At 40.2% G+C, this 20,184-nt stretch overlaps 1 protein-coding gene across 6 annotated transcripts in view; it reads right to left on the bottom strand.

Moving 5' to 3' along the window:
- LOC122995011 (RIMS-binding protein 2) overlaps window positions 1-16,144 on the bottom strand; it is a 62,269-nt gene extending 46,125 nt beyond the window's left edge. The window contains exons 1-2 of one of the 6 annotated variants that reach the window (XM_044369917.1): window positions 15,778-16,144; window positions 13,787-14,800 (exon numbers count right to left, since the gene is read on the bottom strand). In XM_044369917.1, the coding sequence (XP_044225852.1) occupies window positions 13,787-14,692 (906 nt within the window). In that variant the 5' untranslated portion in view covers window positions 14,693-14,800; window positions 15,778-16,144. The remainder of the gene's footprint in view (window positions 1-13,786; window positions 14,801-15,777) is intronic. The other 5 variants (XM_044369918.1, XM_044369912.1, XM_044369913.1 and 2 more) reach the window with 5 other exon arrangements.
- Window positions 16,145-20,184: the final 4,040 nt, after the last annotated feature.

Here is a 20,184-nt window from a genome sequence, read left to right as displayed (position 1 = left end):
ATGCTTAAGATGATTTGAGATCTGTGTCATCGCAAAACTTTCTTATGGTTGAAAAACAGGGAGGCAGCTATCTACAATGATCTCAAACATAGCAGAAAAATATCTCTTGAAAACTACACAAGGAAAGAACCGCAAAGCACATGAAAAAGCAGTTTGTGGCCCGAGGTATTTTATTAACAGCAGCTTTCTCCCTACACTCATATATAAGTCATGAAGAAGCCCTCTTAAGTGTCCTCTCAAATCCCCTCCTGTATTTATCACGACTCATCTCCCCAGGGGTACCTGACGGTGACAGATTAGGGCGTTAGAGAACAAAGAGCCAACACAAGACACCCCTTTACTCCCCTCAGGCGTCCAGCAATCTACCTCTACCACGCCTCATATGAACATCCTCTGGGTGAGGTTGTGCAAAAATAAAATGCACTGTCTGGAAATGCTTGTTAGTGCCTTTTCCCTTCCATATGTTAAGAACATAAGATGTACATACATATCAGCTCATACGTGGTGTGAATGATCCAATTTACATCCAGGAATTTCCAACCATTAGACTCTGAGGTCATGCAATCAGATGTCATTATGTATCTCATGAAGCAACGGGCTAATTCATCTGTCACGCCAGTAGTGATTTTACACTTGATACAAGTGAAGAAATCAGCATGGAAGATATGGCAGCTATGTTTTAGCATCTGTAATGATTGGTAATTGTATGCAAGTTAACATTAATTATGACAGCATACCCCATCAGCCTTCAGAGGTGGTCTCTATTACAGCTTGAAGCTTCTTTCTTACAAAGCCATTATCATGCTGACCTACCAACACAGTTAGTAAAATCCACACTAGCATGACTGCCTCATCTCATAGTCCACAGAAAAAATAAAAATGTCATGATCTCTCGAGCCTCGAAGGGCTTAATAAGGTGTTAGACATGCAGAGAACATCTGGCCTTTTAAAAGTCAAAAGACGGACAGAGGGAAGGGGTCGCCAAATTATACCATTTAGTGCAGTGTCAGCAGAAAATGGATAGAAGCGAGACAGAATGTGGTGGAGATGATTTGTTTCACCCCCTACTCTACACAGGCTGAACCCTGAGAGCTTCAGAAGAATATAACCCTTAATCCTGTCATGGAAAATTGCATATGCAAACAAGCCCCTCAACCCCCCGCTATCACACCAGCAACAACTTAATATGTGGTCTACCACAATAGACACACTTACAAATGGCTTTACTGAATATTTAAAACCACATCAGTCATCATAATAGGGAAAATAGGCAATATTTAAGAAAAACTACAATGGAATCACATAGCATTTAGATATTTTGGTGGCATCTATGTGGTGGGTTAAAAAGGTACATGTGACAGCCTTTGTTAAGTGGAGCTTTGATGAAATCAAAGTGAGTAAATGACAAATATGGGCAAGACATTTGGCCATTTTCATTCTACAGATTGGGCTGACCTCCAAAAGCTCCAATGCACTCAACCAGAAATGAAAGCACCTAAAATTAATTGAAGAAATACGTCCAACCAGCCCACAAGGACCTTGTCGTCACTCTCGATGTTGCCAAAAATCACTCCTCCTACTCTGTCACTGTCATCACTGCGGTTTTCCCCGGCCAACATCTCATCACCCAGAGCTCACTGATAAAGAGCTGAAAAATTTCCCCCGGATGTTTCCAGTGTGAAGACAAATTGGGAATTCCCGTCCTTGTATTATCAGCCCTGTGCCAAAATGCTAAATTGTTGTTATTTAAGAGGTATACTAATGTAAATAGATGAATTTCTCTGTACAGATCATGTTGATATCATGATCTAGAAGTAGGCTTCGCCATGAGGCAGATTTATTCAACATATTCAGAAGAACATGGGGTGGAGCGAGCCTGGAGGTTAGTTTCCAGACAGAACCATTAACAAAACACACACAGACACACACACACACACACACAGTCTAGGAAAGGACAGCGGAGGGTCAAGATAGTCAATAAGTCTGACAACACTGTAGCACTACTCAAATGTCTAAGCAGTATTACAACGTTCCACAAAAAAAAAACCTTTACTAGTCACTCTCAATAAATGTACCTCTGGTAGAGGCACTTCAGTAATAAAAGGCCCAAGTGACCTTTCTTGACATTCAGTGGTTCAACGAAATGAGTCTCCCTTTCCTCCTCCAGGCAAAAAGTATTGCCCATTGTGAGAGGGAAAACAGGTAATCATAGGTTTAATCTTGCCAGCGGCCAAATGTCACCAACAGAGAGCTCTTGGAGAACAGCAAATACATAGAAGTCTGGATGCAGGCCAGTGAATATGAACGTGAGGAGGAATAGCCAGACACCCTCTGTACGATCAAAAGTCTGAGCATAAGTCTCTAAGAAGGCAAACCCTGCAGGTGCGTTCAAGGTATACTATGCGGGATTTGTCGGTTGGTGTTTGTAAACACACAGCATGCAAAGTTGGCCCCTCCTCCCCGGCTCAACCAGAGCGAGAGAGAAAGAGAGAGAGAGCGAGAGCGAGCGAGAGAGAGCAGTGGTAGTCAAGAGAGCTAGAGAGTGAATGAAGAGAGCGAGCGGTGCTGGCGTGAACAAAGCTGTGAATCAGATAAGTAAAACGTTATTTTTGGACTGTTTCATGGCAATTGGGTTCTAAAGCATAAATAAACACGCCCACACATTGTCACATTGCCAGATTTTATATGAATGCAGAGCTTCATCCTGTCTGCTGTGGCCTCTCTGCTCTGTGTATGTGTAGCTCAGCCCCGCCCTCGGTCAAACAGACACACAGACCTGCGGCTCTTTATACACGCTAGATGTTGAAACATCTACCGTGCATTTGTGATGAGATTATATGCAGTTATATACACAAGATGGGAAAGTTAAATTAAGAAATGGTCACAAAAATCTATGCCATTGTTCTCACAATGGCACAATTGTTTCTCTAAATTAGTTGTCATAATTTAATTTTATGAGAGTATTAGCAGGGAGGTGTGGCAATGAGAGGAAAATGGCAATCAATGGGCACTTTCACATTTCCCTTTTAGTGGTTAAAGGTTAACGAGCAAATGTGATGGGTAAAGATGAGAAGAGACTGGAGAGGAATTGCAGAGGCTGGATTTGAGTTGTTCATAAGAATGACTATGATATATGTATTTCCTTGCTTCTGCCATGTGAGTGACATTTCTAATACTGCAAAAATCATAGCGTTACATTTTCATTTTCAATAGTGCTTTATAAGACCTTCCAAGCCTTTGTCAGATTTCAGTCTTTTACACTGTGGAATAAATGCCAAAAGATCAGATCTACAGGGTATATCCTATACATCCCACATACAATACAGTATATGGTGTGGAAGTGACAGCAAGTGAATGTGACAGCAGACACACACTGTCTGACCCCTGTTCCATAGAGAGAGTCTGTACCTCCTTGTAGCCAGACAGTGATGTTTGGGCTAGGATATGGTGAGAGACCAATACTCCAGAGATTACCCTCGCACTCCTCTATCAATTATTCAAAGTCATAACATAGACAGCCAATAACACAAGGCAGAACATTGTGGCTAAAAGGAGCCATGTAGAATCTGCAGCAGGAAAACATCTTGCAAAAAATCTTTATCTGGAATGTGAAATGAAATGTTCAAAGAATATGCTGAAAAAGAAATAGTGAACAGAGCCAGAGTCACCCTTGTAAATGTCTAACACAGCAGATGCTATGCTCATCATCAAGGAGCAGAACAATAATGACTCACAATTAAAAGACTCTACCGCAATGGCATGAATACGCCCTCTTTGAGATTTGTGATTAATTTCAGAATATTATGGGCAAAGTGATGGTAAAATCTGACTATCAGGTCTTCTAGAGAGACATAGTGCTCCACTTTCTGTTCTCCCACAGGTACAAACTGGGTCAGTGGTGACCTGCAAGGCTGGCATCAGTGCGTCACACATAATGTCACCTCTCTAATGAGGAGCTAATAGACAGTTTAACACATTCACACCTGGTCTTCAGTTCACTTGACCTCCACATATTTGGTTTGCGTGAGGAAACCCACCCACTGTACTTGTTATGTAGCTGCTTTGAGTAGTATAAAATAGCTCTCTGGAATTTTTGCTGAGCATCAGTAATTCCACCAAAGCAGGGGAAGTGACATATTAACAAGGTAGCAAAGCTTTTATTTACAGACTACAGAACCACTGCTGACAGGAAGAGTGACAAGTACTCTTACGTTTGGAAATGCCCCTGCTAACTGGATTACTGGAGGTAAAGGTATTCCTTGTGTGAACATCAGCACTTCTTATATAATAAATGAGTAACTTCAGCATGATGTCAAGGCTGAAACATGCTTGCACATCCTTGCACATTCTCCAAAGTCAAACCGCTTAACCAGACTTTGCTGATGACTCCAAAATAACTGTTTTCATTGACAGATTTGGCAGCCACCGGAATAAAACTGTGTGAGGTTAAGGTACCAAGATTCCAAGCCCCTGCGGATAAAGTAAATAAATATGTGGGACCATTACAGTACCGCTGTTGTGTTGTAAATTAAGACTATACCTTCGTCTAAACGTGGAGCAAAGGTCTTTATACTGTACAACACTGAACAAAAGAAAACTTTCAAAGAATCTCTGGCTGTGGTAGCCTAGCCATAGCTTCATAACCACAGGGAGCGATCACAGCTAAATACAGGGTGAATCAAAAAAAAATTACTGTCTTCAGCGGAGTGATTTAGGAGAAGCAGGGTTTAGTATACTATTACTTTGTAGCTCCATTTGGAACTCATGGTGTGTAAACCCAACAATCATTAGAGAGGCAGCCATATGGTATCCAGACAGGTGTTGAAGAGTGTGGATCACAGAGGACCACACAGTCAACAAGCTCATTAGCCTTCAGAGCAATCATGTTTCTTGAAGTAGAAAGACTGACAATGACAACTGCTTTTTGTAATTTGTACCTACAGACTGATATAGGTTTTCCGTAATGGTTCTAAAAAACAGTGTAACACTGATACCAGGCAGCTATGAGAAATATGTACACAAACATTATTTTCATCCTGGCTCGCTTGGAAGATTTTGTCCTATGACAGAGTTCAACCTATCCTTTCAGCCACAGCAGAATAAAGTATACTGAATGAAGACTAATCATTACTTTTTTCAACTTGTGTGTGGAACTTTCAGATGGTATTTAAAAATTTCAGGATGAAAAGAAACTCCATTCAAATCCTTAACTGATTTCATATTTAAGATCTTACATTACACACATTTTTATGAAGGAGCATGCTTGTCGTCCTCAAGCTCTTCAGTCCTATCTCATCCTAACTTGTGTCTAAATATCCCCTCAGTGCTTTAAATGAATAATTAATGTATATTACATATTTTAACAAAAGCTTTTAGTCAGTCAACAGAACTAAAATACCCCTCTGACAGCTTTATGTGGAATACAATGAAGGCACAAAAAAGTGAAAACCTTTCTGCTCTTTGGGCCGAGCCACACTGAATCATGGTGATCTAGAAGATGATTAGCATCTCCTACACTATAAAACCAGCCATCTTTCTATATACTATTCTATATATACTTATAACCCAGTCAAGTCATGTGAGGGTTTGCTGAACATGATATAGTTTTCCAGCTATATTCTCAGCCTCTTTCCTTCTGCTGTACAATACCTGCTCACCTTCTTGCTTGAGTGTTTTACTCTTGCTCTAGAGGATTATAGATAATCATTATGTTCCTATAAAAAATCATCCTGCCACACACACACACACACACACACAGAGTCATCAATTATGGGTGGAACTGGTGATAAGGAAACAAAAGAACGATCATAGTACCCTCACTGCAAATAATGGCGTAATTATAAACAATAATCTAAGACTGACAGCCCCCTGCTGAAAAACACAACTGCTGACCCCCACTGGTCTGAAATGGCCAAATAATTATTTCTAATGCCTCATTTAATAATGCTGCCTCTCAGCGTCTGTGGCCACAGAGCTTCTCCTAGGTTGTGTTTTGACAGTTCATTAGGGATTTTACTTAACCGTGATTGTGGTGACTGGGTAATGAAGTGGCGGGGGTGGGGGAGCCAGCAGGCAGTGTTGCAATAAAGATCACCACCATGCTTAAATGACAAAATGACAAAATTCTGTCATACTGATACATACTATTGTATTATGGAAGAGTTTGTGATAAATACATGCTGTATTATTATATGTTATAGGACAAACAAAAATATGGTCAAAAAAAAAACAACAATTGGCCCCTGGCATTTCAAGCAATCTACTGTATGATTCAAATTGGCTTCAAGTGATGCCGACTCCAAATTTAACAATCAACTATAAAAACAACATGGAAAGACGTGGTAGAAAAACTGAATGTTTTTTACTCAAAAAGTTCAGCTCGACATGGCTCAGGTTGATTCAGCTGCCTTCATGTGTTGCTTTTGATGGTCTACGATGGACCGAGTCACTATCTGCATCTGTATTGAAGCTTAGTGGTTAGGAAACACAGTCAGTGATGTGGGGTGTCTAGTCAGGACATGTGAGGCAGGAACATCCTTTGACAGTTTTATTGTGAACCAAATGCAGATACACAGATGGATAGGCACTGTTACTATTCCTTGGGAGTGTGGTTCTAAATGAGAGGGAAACAAAGACATCAATGTTACACTTCTTAGGCTATACTATCTCTACATTTAAGATAAACCTCACAAGTGGGACTAACTTTCTAGAATTACAGGAAATAAACCCTGCAAAATGGTTACTAAATGCTATAATATACAACAGGAATGCTGCTTGATAAGCTACATATACGAGACGGATAAATTATCACTGATAAATTGCTACATAAACAGCTGGTAAACTTACGACATTACAGCATAAATCACCAACAGTAACTAAACATCTTCACAATACACAAATTTAGTACTCGCTTGTGGTCATGGACGCACAAGAACTGAGGAAATCAACTGAAACTTCATGTGTTAGAAATCGTTTAACCGTCTAACTTTATATTAGGCTGTCCGCTGTTCTCTACAACCTAGCACGAGCCGTCTGCAAAAGGGCGTTGCCTAGCAACGGGTTAAACCTCACTGTCCAGACATCTTCATGTTCCTTACGCCTTTTGCACAGCATCCTTTATACAGTATCTACTATCTGTGTTTAGACCAGTTAAACCACTCATGATCAATTATTCCAGATGTTTTCGATTATTTTCGTTATAAGGACATTTAGAAGATGTCTTTTGTTAGCTGAGTGGAGTAATTTAAGCAAGTTATTCTGACTGTTCCTTACAATGATGACAATGATGTCATTGTTGTACAAGCATCCATCAGTCACATGAAAATCTCATGGGTTCCCTATTGATTTTCTGTTGGCTACCATTAATTGGATCCTCTGTTTCCTAACAGGATACGCAGAGGTGTGAAATTAAGGACAAGGTTACTATAGGTCAGCATAATTCCAACCAACTGCTTCTACTACAGCACTGTCCCAGATAAAGTGTCAAGAAGATGTGCTGCAATCACAAGTTCAGCGTTGGTAAAGTACAATCACTGTAACCCAGTGCAGATGATAATCCATCTATCTGCTTAAAACTGTAACAGTGGCTAACTAACTCTGGATAGTCCTGTCACTTTCAGGTATTTTTAGATTCCTCTGCTCTTTATGATCCATAGATTATTAAGAACCAGACAATATATACTGTATACATGAGTACAAAATGTCTGTAGCATGTCTCAATGCCCCAAACTTCTCCGTGCCTTTTTAACCATCGAGAATGGCACAGGAAGACACAAAAAATGTTCCTCACTTACCTTACATATGCCTTCCGCTTCAAAACCATTGAGGTTTGCATACAGTGAGTGGTGCCGCTTTCCTAACAATGATGTTGAAGTGATATTAGCCGTGGTTAGGCCTGCCTTGTCCAAGAGCCCATGTTGCTTATCACCCTGCTCTTCCGACCTCTTCAACTCCAGCTGTGTTTGTCCTGGAGCTTCAGCCTCCTCACGGCTCTCCATCTCTGTGTGTGCTGATGCAGACTCCGGCTGCTCAGGCCGAGTGCACAGGTCATACATCACTCTCTGTCAAAGTCAAACAGTGCAGACGGGATCAATATGACCAAATGAGGTGCCCAGCGAAGACCATGCCATCACAAGCTTTTCATTTGTCGGAGGAGAATTAAACAGATCAAATCAGCTGCGGCAGGTTGACTTCAGAATGATAAAGATGTCACTGTAGTCCCCTTGTCAACAGTTCATAAGCAGGAGTGTTTTTCATGGGTAAGTTGAAGTGTCAATCAAGCAAAGGGCTGTAACCGCCATGGTTGTTAGTGACCCAATAACAAGCCTCATAAATTTATAAGTCCCAGTAAAGCTTAAGCTGACAAAAACAGCACTATTGGAGGCTTCGTTCCTTGCATAAAATCTGTTACAGCTGTTCCGAGACAAAACCAGTTACAGATAAACTAGTTGTAAAGTGCCTTCTCTCTCTCGGCGCTGTGACGTTTCCCAAAATGAGGACAATCAGCTCCAAAGGGATATTACATATTTTCGGCCTTGGCTTCTGACGGCGATTTAATGAATGTCATCGTTCTGTTAGCATTCTGGAGCAGACTGTGATTAGTATTTAGAGAGTCCTGCTCACTATACTGATATAGGCTGTTTCTTCATGCCTTACCGCTCTGTCGTCTGAGGGGGGTTTGTCACGGGTACTTGTCCAGAAAAGAGAAAAGATAGACCAGTCCACCTTTTATCCTACGTAACGCTGAAACACTGCATGTAGGCCCACAATGAAATAGCAAACAAGAAGACGTGCAACGGAGAAAAAAAACAAAAAACGAGAGAGCGATCTAACTAACAGGTCTCCACTCCAGTCCCCGTTCTCTCAGTAGGGCTGAGATGTATGCTGCATTTTGACTCTTGAGCTCTTGAGTCCGTCTTCATTGATGCTGCTGTGTCTTATTGCATTCATCCAGATGCAATAAGACACGACAGGCTGCTTAATCCCATCTTGGTTACAGCGCCATAAAGGTGAAGAAAGAGGACGAAAGGGAAAAATGTGTGTGTGTGTAAGACGGTGAGTGTCGCTGAGAGGAGGGGGTAGGGAGCACTGCTTCCATCGTCCTATCACAAAAAGGCAGGCTTTGAGTCGGGGCCCAATCATTACAGCGACTAGAGCTCGTTTCCATGGAGATGACGCTGGAATGATGTTGGCTCCCTATTGATTGTTCAAGAGGCAGTACACACTGCAACACACGGAGGCTGCAGGAGGCAGGCAGAGGAACAAGTGTGTCCAGTCCAGACTAATTCTAATGTTTTACTACAGTTGTACACCAGAGAAACAAATTAGACGTCTGACAAGATAATGAGTGTTACTGATGATGTAGTAGTTTGACCTGCCATGGCAGCTTCTTGTTTTTGTGTACTGGGCATTAATCCTTCAGTTGAATCTTAAATGTTTTAAAATTACTTTAAAGCAATAGGTAATGGTGCAAAAGATTACTATATGAACAAAATCTGGATCACAACTCCAGCTAAATATCTATCAAATGATAAGCTTAAAAGTAGCAGCCTGAATACAGTCTAGGAGGTGGGTTCATATCACCTGCCACTGACATACATTGTCATATGTCACAGTAAGTAAAATGTAGGTACAGATTTATCTTATGTTTCACTCCTAACACCTCTCATCCAGCCTATTATCACCTCATCTACAGAAGGTCAAAACATATTTTAATACTTTCTGACTACTCTGTTGCAGTCACACAGCTTGCTGAAGCTTTAGAGTGTGGTTGCTTTGATGTTGTGCAACAGTCTGCCTTCTGTTCTTTTAAAGGTCACTGAAAATCCATGGCTGGGTGCTGCAAAGTCAAAAACAGACATTTTGCCCTGGTTTCTTGGCATTCTGGTGCACTGCCAGTGCAGCCAGTATTAAAATTGTTACATTTAAATTCCCTTAACTGTCCATCATCCCCATTTTGTGCAATCAGTAACACTGGGGAAAGGGACAGATTTTGAAAAGACGGGCCAAAAAAGTAAAAATAAATATCTGAGAAGCCTCAACCAGACAAATCAAGCTGATGCATATTCCTGGTCTCTCACAGACATGCGCTTCTTATTTTGCCCTTTTTTCACTATTTGCGCCCTGATGAAGATCCTGTGAGGTCAAAATCTGCATTATAACCAAGCAGTAACTTTCAGGACTGTAAAATGAGGCCAACACAAAGTGCTAAAAACTGTAGTACCTCGAATGGCCACTTGAGGCTGGCTCCAAAAGCGAGTCAATTCCCATAGACTCCCATGTTAAAATGCCCAACTTTAAAGCAGAAATAAACATGTTTACAGCCTGGTACAAAATACAGTTTTGGTCTCAACAGCTAATTTCCCCTTTCAAGACAACTGTGCAGGGGGTGAATTTTGATATAACTCACCCGTTTAAACATTATTAAGGCTTAAAGTTATGCATAATTAAGGGTGTGGCTGCTTTGAGTGACAGGTGGGTGCCGTCACAGGCAAGTTGCTACCACAGTGACAACGTTAGTTAGGTAAGGTAACCATAGTGTAACCTCATATTCACAGAGCATAGGCGTAGCCGAATGAACTGAATTTCAGTTTTCAGTTCATGAAAGTTAATTGTAACATTTTGGTCAGCTAAAAAAAGTCTTGCTCAGCGTTGGGTTGTACTAAAAGAGGAGTTGCATGTCCAGTTTTTCCCAGTAAGTATATTTTGTTTTAATGGTTTGTAGCCTGATTTTTGCTAGCGAAAATGAGCATTAGCATTATCACAGTTAACCATAGACTGTAAATGCACTTGGTTAACCAAGCTAGCAGCTAGCGCTAGGGTCAGCTCCACCCTCTCGTCCAAATATGGTCACTTCTGGCTCCAAAAATCCAAGATGGCGACATTCAAAATGCAAACTCAAGGCTTCAAAACCCGAGTCCACAAACCAATGGGTAAGGTCGTGGTGGCCACATCCATAATTTTTTTTACAGTCTATGGTTTTAACAAATATGTCTGAATAAATAAATGCTTTTAATATAACTTCTGCCCATGAGTTCCTGAAAAACATTTTCTTTACTGCATTGAATAGTTTCAGTCTGTTCCTTTATTAATTACAGTGTGTTCACAAGACCATGAATTTAATAGCCTTAAGACTGAAAGCAACTCTGACATGAACTCTGCTGAACACTGTTTCTATTCTGCTTCAGCTCCTCTCACTGTTTAAATTTGCACCCTGATTGGAAAAAGAGGTGCTGACTGCAAAACAAACACCCAAGTAGAGAATAGGTGAGACAACTGCCACAGACATAACCACTGCCATCAGTGAGCGCACATATCACGCTGTTCACAGCACACTTAGACTAAATACAAAAGAACGTCACTGAGCATAAAAGAATGAAAAGCATCCAGTCAGCATAACTGAATGCATGTCAAACAGCGTATGCTGTGCACAGAAATGAGCTTTAGTCTGGTCCATCATGGCTCAGTGGTATTGACATCCTGTCACACTGACATATTTTGACAGAGTCTCCCTGTCTGCAGTCTGACTGAAAAGCAGGCTGCTGGTAAAATACATCTGACATGAAATGTACTTCATTAAATTAGGACAGGGAGGAGCACCTCTGAAAAATCATTTGGGATTTTGCAAAAAGCCAAACAGCAAACCAGTGGTTGTCAGCAGACTATTGTTTTAGTATTACCACATCTTTCAGCTACAATAGCAGATTTATACACTGATTGTATTATTATTATTTCTGATTTAAGTAAATATGCATTTTATTGTATGGCAATTAAGATAATCACAAAAGCCTATTCACCATTTATAAATCAAACACACTAAGAAGTCAGTATGGCCAAAATACAAATGAAGGACTCTGTCCTCACTGTTAACTAGTCTTCTATCACTGTGAAGCCTTAATTTTGTGAAAATCTAATAAGTTGAGATTTTATTGGGTTTATAATAAATATGTTTTTCCAGGTACAGTATGTATGTGTATGTATTTAACTTGGAAAATCAAACATTTATTGTTCATTACTTAGTTATTCAGAAATATAAAATGGAGGCGAACTAAATGGAATGAAAATATAACCAAACAGACAATAGATAACATGAATTACAGTAGACACGTTCAAAAGACAATGCATGATTAAAAGAAACAGGCATAAGCCAGTCCATTCTTGTTTTGAAAGGGATTCACATTTGAATACACTTAAAAAATTGACTTCACCCTGATAACAGAGTTGCTATGGGACCAAGGGTGATGCCTCCGAAGTGCTGTGCAAGAAACATGAAGTAACCATGAGGCTGGGTAAATGGGTATTGCTGTTTGGACACAGTTCAAGCTTTAATTAATTATTAAATTTCCTATGAAAACTTGATCCAAAATTTAAGAGACAGAAGCACACTGACCCACTTCTGCCACTCATACAAGAGACATGAACAGATCCACGCGCACATGCTAACCCTTCCTCTCTCTTCTCATCGTGCAGAATTTACCTTCCCTGATAACATATCACTGACAGCAACTGATATTCACAAATGTAGATTTTACACCATACTGCACCAGTCATACTAAATGCTTTTCAAATATCCTGCATCAAAATGGCAACAAATAAGGCTGTGACATTAGCTAGTGTTTGATTCTCCTTTTTGTCGTAGTAGAGTTTTAGTAGTGTCTAATTACTGGAAACACACCACAACCACTGCTGCCTTTTTACAAAGCCGTCTTGTCTGAGAATAGCGTCCTATGCTTAAACTACCAGGTCTCTGAATGCTTCGCTCATAAAGACAGAACCAATCCCAATCCCGTAGGTTTGTTAGCAGCCATTCTCGCTGCTGTTCAAGCAGCTACTGTGCATTTAGAAATCCGAAGACTTCGGTAGGCAAAGATCTCTGATTGTCTAATATCACGAGACTATCCCACGCTAAGCTTAGCTTAAATAAGGGGGAATCATTTGACAGTTACACACTTTCTGCACTTGATTGAGCGAAATTTGATGTGCAAAAACTACTAATAAGAAGACAGAAAGTTGGTAATGATAGCCTAAATGGTTCATGCGTCAGTTATTTTGTATATAATGTGGACTGTTTGACCCTAACCCTCCTGGTAGAAGTTTTGACCCCACTGGTATAAAGATCTATTGATAAAAAATGGTAATTGATATCAAAATATTTAGATACACATGCTTTGTCCTGTGCTGCTGCCTTGATGATCATGGTGTTAGTCAGCAGCATGATCATCTGTTTCTGTGATGTAACTTCCTGTATTATTACTGTGGTGGTGAACTATTAAGCCTAGGTTTACATCTATTCTATGCATTTATGTATAGTAATGAGGAAAACATGAAGTTAATATCTATATTGATCAAGATGATCATTATTATTACTATTATTAACTACTCCAATACAAATCGCATTTTCTTTTTAAGTAAATATAAGACACTTGGAAGTAACATTTTCCTTTAAATCACAGGGCAAAGTTGAAAGATGTGTGTCCACTGTCTGTTAACTCACATATAAAAAATGTAAAGGTTATGATTGCATTTGTCATCTGGATTTTTTTCTACAATCAACTTTCTCCAAAACAAAAATGCAGTATAGTTTATAAAAACATAGTCAAAAATATTGTATTGCTACAAACCATTCAGGGTTTCATAGTAGAATACCAAAGAGAGTGCAATAGACTACACTTCCATCTGTAATTGCCATCAACATACTGTATATATTCAGTGCACAATTATGTACTTTCTGAATTAACAACTAGTGAAAAAAAGTCAAAGATTCATTTGTAAATATGAAGCTGCTCACCTCCATGTTTCTGTCCATGCATTTGGAGGGCGTTGACTCGTCTGACCCAGAGGACTCAGCGCAGTAGGGGAGCTGGTCGTCCCAGCCTGCATGGGGAGAGTTTGGAGGGTGACAAATATTCAGAGAGCTGCTCCAACAGGTGTCCACTACTGCAGCCGTGGTGCAGGGGTCAGCTGCAACCAAGTCCCGGCCTAAAGGCAGCTTTTGTGGATCTTGTTTGGTTTTCTTCTTCGGTGAGAGGGAGGTATTCTGGGATCTCTGTAGCGAGGCCCTAGAATAGGTCAGACGAGGCCTTGTCTGACAGAAGTTGCTTCTGTCTTGCGTTGGTTTTCTTGAAAGGCTTTTAGAAATGTAGCTGGGGTGTCCTGCACTCTGCCTTCCCTGTCTTTCATGGGCCTCTAGCAGGTGGCAGAGGAAGAAGGCCTTTTCTAGCTCAAATTCCTGCCTGTGATGCAATTTATAGACTCCCTGCTCACCATTTATCTTCTCATACAGTGTCAGCAGCAACTGCTCCAGCTTTGTGCACGTTTCTCCGCTGATCAAACAAAAAGCCTCTTTCCCTGTGGAATCAACGTTACTGTATCGTCCAATGTCTTCAATGTTCACCTCCTTAGCCAGCAGACGCCAGGATCTGTTGGAGTGCCAGTCCTTTTGGCAGCCACGTCTGGCCGTCAGCTCCCTCAAAGCCCTCTGCTGCTTCCTCTCTGCTTCTTCCCGCAGGTGCCTTATCTCCACACAGAGGTGTCGGCGCGCCCGCAGCGTGCGGCTCTTCTCCGCTTCCAAATCAGCACGCAGCCTCTCTAGCTCTCGTCCATACTCCGCCTGGCCCTGGCATGGTTTCTTGGGGGACAGTGCCAGAGGGTTATCCCTGTCTTTCCTCATGATGCCACATTCACAGCACAACATGCAAGGATGGGCGACTCATTGATTTCTAAAAAGGACCATGCACCAGAGCTGAGTGTAGGTGGGTGATGGGCTATCAGACATGCAGCATGCAATTGTCACACCAGATCACTGGAGAGATGAGACAGTGGAGGATGTGAGAGAAATGGAGACGTGGTCAGGTATTTTTAGGTGTTACAGATGAATGTATTAACAAGAAATGCAATGTGTCTAGTGTGATGAAAGCTGTGATGACTACTCTCTGTTAGTGGGAGAATTCAGGAAAAAAAAGGGCAGCACTCTGTCTAACTTTAAGAAAGCAACCACAATGAATACTCCAATGAAATCCTGTGATTTTTTTGTTATAAATGGAAAAAGAATTTGTCTCTGGAGTGGGGAGGAAGGGAATCTGTAGCCATAGCAGTAGATACATATCTTAATAGCTTTAATAAAATGGTTCAGTACAAATACCTTACCAAGGAAATTATGACTGTCTACACTTGGTATGTTTTTCATTCGCTCCAGCTAAACGTGGCTCAATGGACATATGTCCATATATGGTAGAACTCACTTGATTGATTTTATTAATGGATTATCAGACACAAAAAATAAAAATCCAAGGAATGACATTAAAGTGAAAAACACTTATTTCCAACATAGTCACGCCTTTAAACAGACACGCAGTCAGTTTATTCATTATGACATACGATTAATGGAGCTTATGTTTGGGAGAAGGAGCGTAACGCTCAGCTGAATATGCAACAAGTGAACCGGTGAACTTCCAGTGAAAAGCACAAACAGCACTGCACCGTTAGCCGTGACGTTAGCCAGTTTTACCCATCAATAGCTCAACATAGCGGTGCCCATATGGGCGTTGGGACACGGTTCATATTACAGAGAGGATGGGGACTTCGGCTAATTAACTAGCTTGCTTGTTACTAGCAAATGGTCAAGTAGCTGTTGCTGAAATATATAACGCTATTTAATAACATGAATAACGCTCTGGTGTATTGGAGCTAGAATAAGTCCTGGCTACTAGCTACTGCGTCTTGTTAGCAAACGTTAGCTTAACGGTAAGTTTTCTAGCCACAACTTGTATCAAAACTCACCTCTCAGCGGACTCAACCAATGTATTTAACTTTTCATCAATGAAGTCGTCTTCTTTTAACCAAGGTTGTTTTCTCAACATCAAAATGAGCTATTTAGCAACACTGACAGTGATAACATTAATTGTTAAAAGGTCCATAGAGCCATGCAAGAAGGGGTTTGTTTATCTGTCAGGCACAGTGTCACACACGCAAACACCGTCACTGTGCCTGCTGGACTGTCCAGGAGCTAGGTGCTGCCTTCAAGTGCACTTCGCCCTGCTGTAATGCTGTGTGGCTTGTCGCCTGTTTCAATGACTATCACTAGGAGTACTAAGAGAATTGTTCATGTGAGTTTTGAAAGTCAAATTTGATAGATTTGCAATGTGCTGCAATAACAGAACGAGTAGAGAGAAATGGCTATGTAATTAAAGTTTTCAGCAGTGTATTGTTATTACCGACAGTCTGTGAAGGCAACAACCATGTAACTTGTGTGAGATGGATGACCACTAGTGGCTACAGGCTGCTAGTGCTGACTTGTTAAGGTTTATACATTTACCAGCTACAGCCTGTACAGACTTGAATGAATACATGTTGGCACTCTGATCTCACGACAATTGCATTGGATCATTCTTTCATTTATCACACAAAGGTGTCATTATTTTAATGATTCTTTCTTTATAAATATATGCATGTGTCTTTAGAATAAATAGACGAGAATAATGCAATCTTATGAATCCAGTATAATTATGATATCTGTGAGGAAGTATGTAATTTTATGAAACTGGTATCCTGTGGAAGAAAAACACAATTTTATAAACCTGCTATAAAAAGTTCTCTTGAAAAAGTAACCCCTGCCATGAAATATCTACCCTTGAGAATAAATATCTAATTGTACATCACAAATTGTACATCAAGTATCTGCAACATTTTGACATGTTACAGCAGGAAAAACACAGGTGTCAATGATAAAATCAATGATGACTGAATTCCAATTAGCTGCCTCAGTTCTATGATGTACAAATTGGGCTCACTGCCATGGCATACTAGGACACTTGAATTGAACAGAGCCATCATTAATGTTATTAGTAGCCTAACATCTGTGCTTCTCCTATGACAAGTCAAAATGTCTGCTGTGAAAACATTCTGTGGAATCTAATCTTCTGGTAATTTGCAATATTAACACTGAACTTTCCGTCTGCCATTGTTTTCACACATCATATCTTATCTACACTTTTATTGTATATTCTCAGTGCAATGTCAGATGTCTGCAAAGTGTTTATGAAAGAGAAATACTTGTGGTGTGCGTGTTGTGTGTTGTTTCACCGTTTTGGACAATTAGAAAACAGGAAAGAGGAAAAAGCAGACACAGGATACAGCTGGCTGGGCTAAATATAAGTTTAATAAATCAAAGTTAGAAGTCAAGCCCACAAAGACAACTAGCAGGCAAACAAGATGTAAAAAAAAGCTTTAGTTGAAAGACAAGTAAAAGGACTACAAAATGGATTAAAACTATGACAGTAAAGTTATGTCTTCAACTAAATAGAGGAAACAGGCCCAGGGTCAATAAATACACCAAGGAGAGCTAATTAGGAAATGAGGAACAGGTGTGCAGGGAAAATGGCTTATCATGAGACCAGGAAAGATCACTCAACAGGGGCGACTAGTGGACAGGTAGGGGATAGCAGCGTGGTCCGGAAAGTTCAAATACAAGCAGACACTGGGGAAGGGGAGAAAGTCTGTAGGTGGGGGTAAAGGGAGACTGTGCAGTTATCACCACGACACCTTGTTGGTTTTGTAATAATAGGCCATATCACTTTATCATGTAATGGCTGAGAAATATGTACCATCTTATCTTGTCTTTACCCTTTTATGGTTACTGTACACTCTGGTCACAATAATATGTTTACAGTCATGTGCTGAATTTCATCTAATGTATAATTGCTACTATTACTATCATCCCAGTGTTATATCTCACTTTTTGTCTGCACGTGAGGGTATAATCAACAGGAATGTACTGTTTAATATGATACCGGAGACCTTGATAAAAAGCTTCCTGTGATTCCATTATTTGGCAAAGGCAATGATATTGAAATGTATAAATCCTCAGAGGTATGCTACATACCTTTTCACTATCATATTGCCGAAATCCATCAAAGCGGCAAAGCATACCATGTCTGATCGCTGGCATTGGTATAACCCTCTGTATTTTTGTATTATGTCTGTTACATCAGTAATGCATGAAGTGCAGTATAGTTGGTAGCATTTCTAGGGGTTTTGTTCCCTGTGAGGGTGAAACAGACAGAGACAAACAGAAAGAGAGATTCAACATACCACTCTCTGTTATCAGGGTGTCCTTGGGCCGCTCCCTCTCTCATTCCCATCTCTGTCTGCTCACGAGTGGCAGACGGACAAGAGCCAGAAACACTGAGAGGGAGACCGAAATGTGCTGCAAAAATCTCAATCTCCTCATCATTTAGCACCTTCCCATTCACTTAAATGAGAAAGTGTGTCCAAACTTTTGACTGGTACTGTACATGTGCACCTATATGTTCATACACAGTATGTTATGGCACATATGGCTGTGGTATTTTTGGATGTCTATCAGTATGATGATCTGTGAGTACTAAGAACCCCAATTTGCATGAACTGACTCACTTTTGCTCATATTTCTGTTAATTTATAATATATTGGATAATATATATCTACCCAATCTACAATATAATAACCTGTTTGAAATGCATTATTTTTAATACTGTCTTCTTCTTATCTAATTCTCCGCTGCTGTGATGTGTGACCAATCATCCCCAAACTCATCTGGTCTAATCTGATCTTCTGCAAGAACAGAAAAAGAATATCTTTTGTGGCCATGTATCTTTATCGAGATTAGCTTTAGATCTACACGGTGTATTACTGTCTGCAATTTGTAGTGGGATTACATGTCAAATAAAACCTCTAAACTGTTTTCATTCACACAAGCCAAATAACCAGAGGCAGGTGTAGTGCTGTCTTACACTCCTCTGTTTCCAAGACATTCAAGTCTCCTTTTTTCATCGTGACTCAGTGTGCATCCTGTTATGCATTGGCACTATGCTGCATTATTTGTGTGGCACACAGGACTTCTTGGTATTTCCTTACTGGTTTTAATAAGCATAATATCCTCGAGGTTATGTAAAATACCGGCAACATTGTGTTACTGAAATCTTCAATACAAGTTAGATCAAGTTTATTATTGAACACATATTTCATTCATAAAGTTAACTGCTTTCATTCATTTCTATTTAAGAAATGTAGGAATTACAGGCAATACAGGAATTAATTCCAAGTCTTGACGTGTGCATGATATTGGTGAAGTATGTCACAGTTTTCATCACCTGTGATACAGAATACTGCTTGTCTTCATGACCCACTTTATATAACTGTCCAAAGACAAAGGTGTCAGGATGTGATGCTGCACTATTTGTGTCATTTCAAATCCAAGACCCTCATAACTTGGGAACAAAAGCGTTAAGATAACCCATATCTTTGAGAGAAACAGAAACCATGACAGATAACCCTAATCTGTGATCTATGTACCTCTTGCCCCTTACGTATCTCTGAGTTATGTAAAACACTGTGGACTCTGAGAACATGCACAATAGCTGACCTCACCAAATCATCAACACACTGACAAGACTCTTCCAGAAACTTCTTAAATCCCCCCTGAGAATAACCCATTTACTCACACGGTGTATCTCTGCCTAGAAACTCAACTGGGAGATGATAATACTGGTCTTCCTTGAACCTTTTCTTCCTTCAGGCCTTTTGTATGGAATAGCTTTGTTTCCTTTTTTCCATCTTAGCCCTATTAACTCCAGCATAGACCAGCGCAAACATCTGAGATCATTGTATTTCTTTGCAGTAAATATATCAAGTTTAAATAGGTTACTGAGTCACAGGGAAAGCTAGTTAATATGCCCTTGAGTGCAATGGAGTCTTGATTTTTTTTTAAAAATTTTAACTGTCAATGTGTGTTCATGACATTTACATAAGCTGATTCTACAAAAAAAATCAGACTCAAACATTAACAATATAAAGAAGAAACACCAGTGTGAGAACCAAGTGACGAAATAATATAGTCATCAATCTAACAAAGAGCTTCCTTTTCAAAGCACAGGAGGGCTTTCACTCACAGTCACAGCCATAGATCAGCCAGGTCAGGTTATACTGCAGCTAATCACTACTGACCATCTCTCTGTCATTGTATGTCTTACCACAACTGGGAATCCTTGTAATATGTGTTCGACAACATCCAGTCCGTGACACATGAACCTTCCAACACCTGCTGGCCCAGACTGGAAGAGGGATGTCACCTGTAGATTACACATCAACTAGGACTCCTGCATATGTGGCTTTTATATATGAGGAGACCTCAGCAAAGAAGAGACACTT

This window comes from Thunnus albacares, chromosome 13 (assembly GCF_914725855.1).
Source record: "Thunnus albacares chromosome 13, fThuAlb1.1, whole genome shotgun sequence".
Lineage (NCBI taxonomy): Eukaryota > Metazoa > Chordata > Actinopteri > Scombriformes > Scombridae > Thunnus > Thunnus albacares.
Note: the sequence above shows the minus strand (reverse complement) of the source record. Positions and strands in the feature narration are given on the sequence as shown.